The sequence below is a fragment of the Halyomorpha halys genome, unplaced genomic scaffold, assembly GCF_000696795.3.
Source record: "Halyomorpha halys isolate HHAL.00 unplaced genomic scaffold, Hhal_1.1 Scaffold409.1, whole genome shotgun sequence".
Lineage (NCBI taxonomy): Eukaryota > Metazoa > Arthropoda > Insecta > Hemiptera > Pentatomidae > Halyomorpha > Halyomorpha halys.
Genome location: NW_027115142.1, coordinates 770438 through 783497, shown reverse-complemented (window position 1 = coordinate 783497; position 13060 = coordinate 770438). Strand labels below are relative to the sequence as shown.

General features: G+C 28.2%; 1 protein-coding gene across 1 annotated transcript; it reads right to left on the bottom strand.

Annotated features, from left to right (window-relative positions):
- Positions 1-663: 663 nt before the first annotated feature.
- On the bottom strand, positions 664-12244 carry LOC106682369 (protein BANP). The gene is made up of 7 exons (XM_014423175.3): positions 11602-12244; positions 11351-11506; positions 11122-11269; positions 8912-9055; positions 8630-8677; positions 4654-4779; positions 664-4579 (listed from the first exon to the last, which is right to left on the bottom strand). Exons 1-7 carry the CDS (start codon positions 11877-11879, stop codon positions 4421-4423), a joined length of 1059 nt encoding a protein of 352 aa, XP_014278661.1. The 5' UTR covers positions 11880-12244; the 3' UTR covers positions 664-4420.
- Between the last annotated feature and the right edge of the window lie 816 nt (positions 12245-13060).

Here is a 13060-nt window from a genome sequence, read left to right as displayed (position 1 = left end):
ATGTTTTCTATTATCACTGAAAAACTGATACATTTTTAGTTTTTGTAGTTAACCTGAATTATTAAAACTTATTAATAACTTAATTACTGGCACTTTTGAAGAGTAGCTGCTAACTAAAATATAATTATAGTTGGATCAATCGTTCAATGAACGTGTGTAATTAATAAAAGGAATATGGTCAGGTATGCTCAAAAATAACTCAAATAGTAAAAAAAAAATCTATTTATTATGAGGTAGCGTTTCACCTCACTTGATAGGGCTTTCCTTCATACCAAAAGCTAATGAAACCCTACAAAGTAGTGCGAAATGTTGGCTCATACATTTTTTTTTCCTATTATTATTATGAAGTTATTTTTTTACTGCATCCAGACCATCTTCCTGTTAGTAATTATTGTTTTAATAAAACAGAGTAATATTGTAAAATATGGAAGATGCAAAAATTAAGACCCACCCAATAGTATTACTGTTAGGGAAAAAAAAATCGAAAATCTAAGATAGGTAATCCAATTACTGAATATCAATCCAAGTTCATATGGCTTTTTTAAAGTTAAAAATTAAGAGGGGAATCAACTTCTAAGATAATTGCTGTTAGATCAGTTCTTCCCAATAAATATTCATTAATAAAATATAAAGTATTGTGACCACACAAATAAAACAATTGAATACACATTTATATAGTTTATTTATACATTTAATACTGCATGAAATACTTTTATAATGTGCACCATGGGTGACAAATAAAGTCTTAACAGTGCTTAATACCTCACTATTCTTAGATATCACTCTAGTGAAAAAGTACACATTCACAGACAGCTAAATTCATCAAAGACTTAATTTCACAAGTATCCATATTTGTAATTTCAAGAACAACAATCAGAAATTTCAAAAAATGAAAAAGTAACCATTGTACTATTTTATAACTGATCGATAAACTTTATAAAAAAATAAATTATAGGTATTGATAGCAATACAAGTAGACTAGAACGCTAAAGATGAATTTTTTATATACTATAATTATCACACTTAACACAATCATTTGTGGCATTAATCGCTATGAGAAACAAATTAAAAAAATATATAATTTTCTGGCTAAAGCTAACAAAAGCCATTTTTTTTTAAACAGATAATTGATAAAGAATTACAGGGTTAGAAAAATCAATCTGTGTTGTACACAGTAATTTATTTCACAACATATAAATGGTCTTCTATATATTTAACATAAAGTGTTATTTTATAATAGATTTAATAATTACACACACAAAAAAAATATGGGATGTGTTGCAATTTACAAATAGATAAATTCCAGTTTAATATTCTCATATAAATTTTTTCAAAACCTGATCTTAAATTTTATCAAAGAATTATTTTTAAAAAAAATAATAAAAAAAATGCTGTATTTTACTTCTGAAAAAAAAAGTTTAATAGAAAACGATGATTCTAAATGCACTGAAGATGCAAAAGAAAGTGGCCACTTTTTCCCCCAATACTTAAACAACAATTCAATGTGATGTACAGAGAAGATCATATGATGCAGGTGTAAACCCTATTGAACTATCATGGGATGAATTAAGATAAATAACATGATGTCATATTTCACCAGAATCGTTCGAGAATTTACAGTTGCTCTTATGAAAGGATACAGAAACACCCCTCAAGAATTCATGAGACCTTATTAGGTCAATGCTTGAATGAATTCTAGCAATTTGTAAACACAAGGTAGGGTTTATTCACAGTTTAAATTAAAATTTTTAAATAAATAAAACTAAAAAAAAAATTTAAATACTGTTTTTCTCTTTAAATATAATATATTATTTCTGAAGTCTGAAATAATATCAGATGGAAAAATGTTATTGGAGGGTTGCTAGTTGACTGTATGTCATTAATTATAGAAAGACGGTGTGGATGGCTGTGTCTTTAATTATAGCAAGACGGCCTAGATGTCTGTCAAGAAAATTATACAATATAACAGAAAAAAAAATTATTAGTGAACTGAGTTACTAATCAATATTTTTTCTAGCTATTTTGTGCACCTTATTTATGACTGACACCCGGACCATTGCCACACATTACTTTTACTTCTTTTCATGATTTTAAAATTTTGCCAGTATGCAATTTGGGTTTGACTTACATTTTACAATTTAAAATCTTTGTATTCTCTCATGAACATGAAGATAAAGAAGTAGAAAACTGTTTTCTTACTTAACACCAAGGAAGATGACTCCAGGATGTGAAAAAAAAAAAAAATTAGGAAAAACCAACTTACAAAATTTTGCCATCTGAGCACAGTTTTAATTTTAACCCTAATTTATTCCATATAACCTAGATTACTGATTGAAAAATACATTAATTGTTGGTTTATTAGAAACGATAATAAATAGTTAAGTGTGACCACTTCTTTTTGTAGTACAGTTCAGCGTAAATATTTCTTTGTTAGATATCAATTAACTTTTTTTTTCTAATTTAGTTCTTTCTTCGTAATTCAAAGTAGCCAGAATAAAATTAAAACAGAAATCAAGGACAAAATAATAAAATTACAAGTGATTTTCACTCTTGAAAGGAAAAAAAATCAAACACTTGAACTTATTCAGTCTTTCATCCTTAGAAAGTCATTTAAACAATTCAGTCTCTCCATTAACAACAAAACAACCCTTAAAGTTAGCCCCAAACAAGTTAAATTACTAATAATTTAAATAAGTGAAACAAATGTAAAGGGTAGAAAAAAAAAGTAAAAACAGGATTTATAAAAATTTTAGCAGAAAGAATTACTTTTCTTATTTAATTATTTTTAGATATTTGTTGTTAAATAATAAGATATTAATTAAAATATTTATATATTAATAAAAACAAACCGAAATAATAGCTGTTGAAAGAGAAAAGCCAGTCAGTTTCCATGAGGATATTTAACATATGGAGGTTAATGGTGCTAAATCATACATAATCTCTCTCACAATTTTGAAGCTTTGGAAATTTTCTAGACTGAATGACTACTTCTATATACTTTGTTATTTAAGTATTTAAAAAAAAAAATTTAAAAGGCTGAGTAGTTCTGTTCCATACCTTAACTCATGAAAAAGAAGTTCCAATCAGAAGAAAGTTTCAGGAAATGAATTTTTATGCATGTTTCATAGACAGTGATAATGTTACTCAGAGTTTTTCATTATGAATAATTTTTTTTTTGGAGCTGCAGTATCTCTTTTAAACATTTATTGGTAATTTTCTAATTACTGTGTATCTACAAAATCTGTTCAGTGGCTAACAACTTTCCATTAATCAGTTATACACAACATTAACTTCTTTTGGAGAAGCGATGGTCAACCAGTTTTAATAGCAACAATGCCAAACATTTTGTTGAGGTAAAGAGCATGTATTGGAAGAACCCAAATGATTCATTAGTTCTGGAAAATTTTGTCAAAATCACTCTTAAGAACTCAACTAAACTTCAACATCTCTCTTAGTGTTAACATTGATAGGAATTCACACCAAAACCTAACAAGAATATACTCAATGACAAAGTAAATTAAGAATTTGGCACTTATATTTGGCTTCATTCAATATTTAGCCGATGGCACATCGCTTCTTCAGGTATTACTGCATACCTAACAAGCTAAACTATAGCAAATAACATCACAACTTCTCATGTTAAAAGAAATATGTCAAATAAATACATGAAAATACAATCAGGTTGATCTATTTTGTATCTTTATATAGTACTGAAGGTTAATTATAGATAAAATAAAGTTTTAAGGAATAAGAATCAAACCAACATTGTCATTGTTTGAAGAAAAAAAAACAAGAATGAAGGAACTTTTTTTTCTCTTTGTACTTTAATCAAAACATTAGTTTATATTCTCAAACTAATACTGCTATAAATTTGTTGAGGGTTAGAGAACATCACCATTGTTATTTACACATGAAATAAACCAGTTACAGGTTTAATTACATTATTCTTAACTTAACACAATTATAGTTACACTATCAGAGCGATACCAAATTTATAATTTTTCAACTTCAAAATATAATGAAGCATAGCTAATTAGAATTTTCAGAATATGAACATGCTTAACAAAACTACTTCAAATATAGGACCAGTCAAACATTTGACCAGTCATAACAACAGTATACCGAATGTTATAATGTACTTCATTAACAAAACATAATTTCTTCAACTAATCTAGCAAACAAATTTAGCACAGCCACTTAAGCTTATGATTATTATTTCTTTTTAAATAGGTAATCATATACAGCACATATCAGATGAAAAAAATGTGCTGATGGTTCCACTTTACTAGTGCTGATTTGCCTAACATAACATACATCAACACAACATTCAATAATTTTCACCAGATAAAAACAGGTTCTGGTACATTTACAATAGATTTAAATTGAATAATCAATATTGTAATAGGTATTAAAAGAATAATTAACCAAGGCTAACTGTTTTCTTTTGGAAAATTGGACTATCATCCATAGTTTTATCAGTACTGTTTTCAGAGTTATCTGCTGCATCCTGGATAACTGAAGAATGTCCACCTAAATTGAAACATTCACTGTCTTCAACAGAAAACAGCTCGACAGGGGACTGAAAAAAAAAAAAAAATCAGACTGTGTTGTAGAGTAATACAAACATACAATCCCATGGAACTTCAACCTTACTCGTAAAAGCTCTTTAAACTCTTCATCAGAAAACACTTTAACAGTATGCTTATCCTGAATGTGTATTAGTTTGTTATTGTTACCACCGCTGTTTCTTAAAACTTTAATTGAGCTAATGTTAATAACCTGTAACAGGAATAAGAAATGAGAAAGATCTGTAACAGCTTATCTATATAATAATGCTTGCAGTAAAAGTATATATTAGATTGTCATGCATAAAATGAACTTAAATCTAGAGAATTTGAACCGTATTGGAACAAGCATTTTTTAAATAACACTTGAACCATATTGGAACAAGCATTTTTTAAATAGCACTTAATTTAATTAAGATAAAAAATGGTAACATTGGCCTATAAAAGTATTTAAAGCCTCATTAAGTCAAACAGGATTTCAATTAATGACTATATAGTCAACCACAAAAAAATACTTCATAAAATTTAGTGATACATAGGCTGGAGAATAAAGTGTGCTAATATGTCTTCCGCTGAAAATTTAAATCTAATTGAAACAATAATAGTTGTTTCAATTAGATTTAAATTTTCATCATCATATTGGAAGATCGCTGATTGACTGTGTGTTATAATAAATGGAATATGGTCCGGGTGTGGTAAAATAAAACTCAAATAGTAATAACTATTTTAATTGAGCCAACGTTTCACCCCACGTTGTAGGGCTTCGTCGGGGCTAAAAAAGATACAAACACTAAAAGTATAAGTAATAAGTAAAAAAAGTAAATGCAAAATCACAAGGGTATACAATGAAACATAAAAATTAAATAAGAAAAATAAAAGGTTATAAACAATAAATGAAAGTGGGAATGGTAACAGATAAAAAGAAGAAATATAATAGAAAGTACAAAGAGAGTTAGAGGGGGATAGGAATAAAATTTAAAAAAAAGGAAGAAAATAAATGAGACAGAATTCATACGTGTTTTGACAGAAGTCGGATTGAACCGTTTTATTGGGAGGAGTGGGGATTGGCAGTTAAGTACGTTACATTTAAAAATAATTTTAAAGAAAAAAGTGTAGAAAATTAAAGAAAATATTAAAATTAGGTAAACAATAAATGATAATATATATAATAGGAGGTGGGGGAAGAAATATTATATATTAAAAAAAAAAATATATAAATGTACATGAATAGAAAACACAGAAGAAATAAAGTTAAAAGAATGGGATCCAATAAAAATAAATGATAAAAAAAGACAATATACCAAATGGATAGAGGTACAGAGTTATGTAAATTATATAATAGAAAAGTTAATAATAAAGTAATTAATGTAAGTATATTTAAGCATGTAACATATGATAATAAATAAAAAAAAGGATACATCAGTATAAAAGAAAAAGAAAGGATAGTAACTATAAAATATGATTAAATTAAGTATGGGGTGAGAATTTAGAAAATAAAAGATATGACAGAAAAGTGGGCTTCTGAAATGCAGAACGAAGAGAAAAGAAGCATCATGAGGGTTTTATTAGGTTCAAAATGTGTTGGTATGTCAGGAAGATGCAGTCTTTATCAACTTTATGTTTATCAACTTTATGATTGATGCAATTCTTCGTTAAATTCTCATTGATTTTCTTCCTTTATTCTTGATTTTATGCTTATCCCCTTTTAACATCTTTTAGTTTGTACTTTCTTTAATATTTCTTCTTTTTTTATGTTACTATTACCGTTTTCATTTATTGTTTATAACATCTTATTTTTCTTATTTAATTTTTACGTTTCATTGCATACCCTTATAATTTTCCATTTACTTTTTTATGTATATTAAGTGTTTGTATCTTTTTTAGCCCTGATGAAGCCCTGCAACGTGGGATGAAACGTTGGCTCAATTAAAATAGTGATTATTATTTGTGTTTTATTTGACCGGACCCGGACCATATTCCATTTATTATATCATATATTCTTTTTTTTTTGGTTTTACATTTTTCTTATTATATGCATAATTAACTTGTACTTTAAATAACACTTAATACTTGCTTAAAATATTTATCTACATTAATTTAATTTAATTTTGATTAATTGATGCTTTTCTTAATTAAGCATGAAAAGTATGAATGTAACTCTCATTGATTTCAAGTATGCCTTTTATACAAACTTAGTTTTGAAACCAAAAGAAATTATTTTTATTTTAATACTATTTACTTTAATAATTAAAAAAAAAGTTTCCATGAAAAATCTTGAATTTGCTACAAAATCTCTTGATTTTCAGAAATTCCTAAAAGTATAGTCTGAATTATTAGTCTCTAACTTTTCTGAAAAAATATCAACTCAACCCAATTGATCTTTGGATCAACTCAAACCTTATTTCTCATCCTCCCTGGTTTTCTGACTAATTCTCTTCTCAACTCATTAAGCTGGGACCAATGAAATTAAACCCCACTACCATAACATCTCCACCCCTGATCTCTACATCTAAGTAAAAAACCTATGATCAAACAACAAAAGGTATTAAACAAAGAAAAAGAAAAGGTAAACAAAGGTAAGAAAAGAAATAAAGATAATTTAAAAAAATCTGGTGCAGTGCGCACATCACTCAACTTTCACTCACCATCCTACATGCATCTCCAAGTTTTGTATAGATTGGTGGACTCTTGTTGATATTAGAGCTATTTTTGGTATTTTCGAGAAAAAAAAATCTAAAGATCAGGGAAAGCGAAGATTATGATAATTTTTTATTCTTCAGTTGCTATAAAAATTCATATTGTAGGGTTTCTGGAGGTGAAAATAACGAATATTTTTCCTACCAAGAATAGAACAGTTTAACAAAAGATAACGAAGCCATAATGCAATTGCAAAAGATCAGGCGTTAGAGATGTCTCTCCTCTTTTTCATTTTTTTTCCTTTAGCTATTCATAAAATTCTCATTGTTTATTATTGCTAACAATCAGAACTGGCTATTTTTTGCAAATAAACAAAATTAAACGTACTTCAGAGGAAGGTTTTTGAAAATTTGAGATTAATAAGCGCTCCTAGACTATTTCAATGAGAATAAGACTTATCTGGTATTAAAGAGAATCTAATTGCTCATTGATTCACTGAGTTATTAAAATCATTACAGCCATTTTGTAAAAAAAGTGAAAAATCTATCAATAAAGTGGCACTTCCGGTAGTTAAAGTTTATTGAAAAAGTTGATGTCACATGCCAGGCAAACACCTGCCTGAAATGAGTAATTTTAGTTTCTTCTGAGTTTTCATTTTTGAGTTAGGCTGTTCACACACAGACCATTTTGCAAAAGTTGGTTATTTGGACTCAGTGGACCTCAAAACATGTCTTTCCGTTGAAAACTTATATTCAAAATTTTGCATGCTTGCATTACTTTCCCTAATTATATATAGCATATAAAGGTGAGAGAAAATAATGGAGTATATAAACGATTACATAACTAATGAACTGATATAAATGTTTATATGGGTGGAACTAAGGGTTGCCTAGTGGTTAAACTTGCATGATTTTGTTCCATTTTTAATTACATTTCAACTTCTCAAACTTAATTAAAATGAGGTTTAAATGAATGAGATCCTGACTTTACACTATAAAGAATAGGCTTTGAAAATTTCATTTAAAAAAATAAATAAATAATAAGTTTTGACAATTCATAAGAAAAACTAACAAAGAAAAGAAAACTGTTCTGCATAAAATATTGATCCAAAATGAAAAAACAGTCAGCCAACAACACACCTAAAGAAATAACCCACCCTTATAAATGAAAAATGGGGATAAAAGTTAATAAATGTTGATGAAATGTGTAAATGTCCAAAGGGTAGCCTGAAACATAGATGGGAGGATTGCATCAAGTCTGATCTTGTGGATTTGGTTTGGACAGATGTTTAGATAGCAGCTGATGATATCGGCACTAAACCTTCGGGTTCATTAAGCCTTTGATTATTGTTACTATATGCAATCATTAGTTTCATTATTATTATATAACTTATTTTCATCTAGACAAGAAAAAAAATTTCAACTTACTCCATCTGAAGACTCTTCACTATGTGCATCATTCAGCATCATTGAAGACTAAAGAAAAAAGAATATTATAAAATCGATTGATTTAATTAATATATGTATATATAGTTGACCATAAAAATAAAAATATAAAAAGATGGTCAGGGTTGCGGTCAAAAGGGAAACAAAAATAGTTGTAAACTATTTTTGTTTCCCTTTTGACCGCAACCCTGACCATCTTCTTATATATAGATTTAATTAATACTTTTCAACCTGTATTAAAAAACAGTAAACAAAAAACATTACCTTGGTTCCACCTCCAAGCGGTAGACCTCTTGCTTTCTTTCGCCATACTGCTCTACATTTCGAATCAATATTTTGTTTTATACGATGCCAGTCTTTGTCGGTGATTTTAAACTTATAGGCCAAATGACATCTTATTGCATATATCTAAAAATGAAAAGAAAATAATTAACAAATTATGTTTAAGTAAGTACCTACTTAAAAAAGAAATGTTTACTTTTTATATGGTAGAATTTAAATATTTTGTTAAAGCAACTTTTTGGGTAGTCATTCTGAACCTAATCTTTTCCATGCCCTCACCATTGCACCTTTATAAGGTCTTAGTCAGAGTAGAGATCCCAGAAGTCTGTATAGGTCCTTATTCCCAATTGAATGCACGTTTAACTATTCCAAATACTTAATACTCAATTTTCTAATTTCTTACACTTTTTTTTGGCAGCATTCAAAAACAGTTTCTACATCTCATTGCTATAAATTACAGTGGGTTTACCAAAAGTAAATATAAAACTCTTGTCTTATGGGAAATCTATCTAAATTTGAACCATTTTTGGATCCCTAAAAAGGTACCTATTACCTTGAAATATATTAAACTTTATGTTACTAGTTACATCATTCTTTGTGGTTATAATACTCATTAGATATTAAAATAATGCTTGCTGTACAGTAAATCAATCTCATCAAACAGTTCAGATATCCCTGAATTATCAAATTCTGTCAGATCAGTATTTGTTTCTAGACTTAACTCCTTTAAAACCCTACCGCATTTCGCAAAGTAAATACAGCAGGTAAGATTATTGATGTCATGATACTATAATCTGTATATGCAAGATATTGCATTAGACAAGTTTAACTTCCTCTTAATTAGTTTTAACTTATCTTACAGCAGTTTTAAGAGCTAAAGTAGCAAACATGAAATTAGAGGAGTTTGAGAAATGTAGCGTTGCAAACTCTTGCTCCACAATCTAACTCACTATTTGCTGACAAAAGATTTGGAATCATTTACCTGTTGTTTCACAGTTTATTGCAATGAAACAAATATTACTTAAAAGATTTGTTTTAATGACAGCACCATTATTAAATAAAACTAATTATCAATTTTAATAATACTAATTTTGTTGAGTAACAGCAGCACTGAACAATAAGAGACAGCCGGTGTTGCCAAATACTAGTAGTTAAAAGGCTTGAACTAATCAAGTCTATGCAATGTAAGAACTAAGAGTTGCAACTTAGCAAAATTACCCACCAGACTTTTTCCATGCTAACTTATATTATCATTCAAATCTATTGATTTTTCATAAAAAAAAAGGAAAAAAGAAGGCTAATATTGCTTTTGATCAGAAAATAATCTAACATCCCTTTCAATGTCCAGTAATCAAAAACTATTTTGTATGTAACAACATAAATTTCCTTTCCTATTTCCTTCTTGAGACTTTGTATTTGTCAGTGACTTCATGATATATATGAGTTCTACTTCTAAATAGATTTCACATTCATTGATGATCTTTTGGTAGGGCTAGAACAGAAAATTAATTTATTTTGAATTAAATACATTTTTTGAAACATCAAGCCCAGCTTTTCCTAACTTCTTCCCAGTTACAAATTAAAATTTTTTAAAAGAAACAGTGAAAATACTAACATAAAAATATTACAACCTATCAAATAATCTTTTTAAAATGAGTCTTTTCACTCTCCCTTAAGAACTCTAAGAAGAGGTGCTTTTTCATAATAAGCAACACACAGTGCTATAGATTGAAATAACGTATATATTTCAACAATGTTTAACACAATTGAGGTGAATAAACTTAAATGAAAATTAATAAAACAAAGAATCATAAATACGTAACCTTCATTTTCATTATGTCAATAACATAATATTTTTTTATAATGCAAATATTTACATTCCACATTTGGAAATGGTACACTCTATTAAAACCAAACATTGACATAAAAAATTTGTAGCCAATGTAAAGAAAATAGACTAATTAAAGTAAGGGCCATTAGAGAGTGTAACTTTTTATAAAACTTAAAACTGTAACATCACTTTTATTTTAATCTTGAATAAGAAAATAGATCTCTAGTTCTTAATTTAACTTATTTCATAAGATCAAAAAAGTGGAACATTGGAAATGAGTGATAAAACTGTTATTTCTAATCAACGGGGCAATCACTCAAAATATTACAAGTAAATAAACATCAAAATATTAAAAACTTACCAAAAGTGGATCAAGTTGTCTTTTACTATGTTTACCTTTTCCAGACAAATTAGACACAGCAAGTACTTCTCGGGGAAATAATGAATCAAGAAGTGTTAGGGCCATTTTTTCAGGAGTCAAGCAATGTGCATTTATATGCATAAGTAGCCTGTAGAAAATGTTATTGTTACTTGAGGTTTATGGTTGCAAGCAATGATTTTCAAATCATATGATATAAAGCAAAACTTACGATGGGGGTATATCAACTCGAACTCTTGCTTTGGGGTTGGAAATATCACCTAACCATGAACCTTCAGGCAAATCTTCCTCTGTATTAAGTGTCAGAATTTGAACACTATCACTATTAGTCACTTTATCAGATTGCAAAAAACCAACTGGATTTGAACTGAAACAAGTATTCAATAACTTAAGGTGAAATAAAGTTTATTTATTTTTTAATTGAGAACTGCACTCTAAAAACAATCTTAAATACAATATTACCCATCTGGATCAGTGAGGATATCTGCCTTATGAAGATTTCTCAAATAATCATCTATAAATAAAATTTTTGGAAGCAACAAAGTTGCACAACAATCATGTTCTGTTTTCTCTTTAGCAAGAATTTTCTCACAAGTACTAAGAATAGTGGTGCATGTTGTCATTAGAAAATCTACTTTTTTTTCCATAGCAGATAACCGAGTTTCTAGCTTTTCATTTACAGTATCATAATTATGAACATTGCTGGTTTCAATGCGAATTCTTTTTCCAATGTCAGACATATTCACTCCTCTAGTTATATACTAAATTTAAGGAAACAGTAGCTAGAAGCTAAAAAGAATGAAAATGACCAGGCCAAATTGTGTTTTTTTATTTAAAATATAGATGTAAGCAATAATAATCTTAACACCTTGAGAAGTGATAAGACAAAATAATGATGAGTACAAATATTCGATTGATGAACTTGTATATTGTTTATTTTATTCCATTCAAATTACCTACTGGGTATTAGCAGGTTTTGAATTACCCTCGTTCACGTAAATTCTCGCGATTTACCGTCCGGAACGAATCTATGTGAATTATGGAATTCGACCGACTTAATGTTACCTCTAGAAAAGACAACCAGTGTTGTTACAAGTATTATTTTATTGAATGTAATTTTATCGTATTTCGCCTTTTATAAAAATAACTGTAATTGTTGATAATTTATTACTGGTTATTAAAACTTATTTATATATATATAGAATGAAAATCAAACATATTTATTACTGAACTTTTACAAATTCCATTTTAAATTTCAATATTCTTAAAATAATTTGCTGATGGAAACGGGTGGTATATTATCAAATCATATATGTAGATGTAAAATAAAAGCTAGTGTGTTTGGATTTTTTTTTGTTTACAGTATATAAAATATGTTCAGAGGTATACAATTAAACCAATTGAATGGTTAAAAATATATTCCAGTGATATAATTTACTAATAGCATTCCTCACTCCTGGTGTTATCTGTTTTTTTCCCTTGTGTTGTCACGGGAAATATGTTACCTTTAAACATATTTCAAAAAATGCATGAGACCCAACCTTACAATTTTTGTCCCTAGTATTGAATTAATATGTGTATCCTTTTCGGTTTTAACATGTCCTTCGATGACCCAACAACTGAAATAAAAGCCTCTCATTATATTGTAGATAGCTGTTAAATCATATCACAAACTCCACTACCTTGATTTGTTTTTGAAATGCCTCCATATCCCTCAGAAAGGGAATTTCACCACACTCAATGCATATAGCAATCTGCTTCAATAGATTACCTGACGTCATACGCTTGAGGTCTCTCAGTTTGACATAATTCCTGCGATAAATAAGTGATTTTATCATTACAGTATTTGACTTGATTTTATCATTACAGTATTTGACTTGATTTTATCATTACAGTATTTGACTTGATTTTATCATTACAG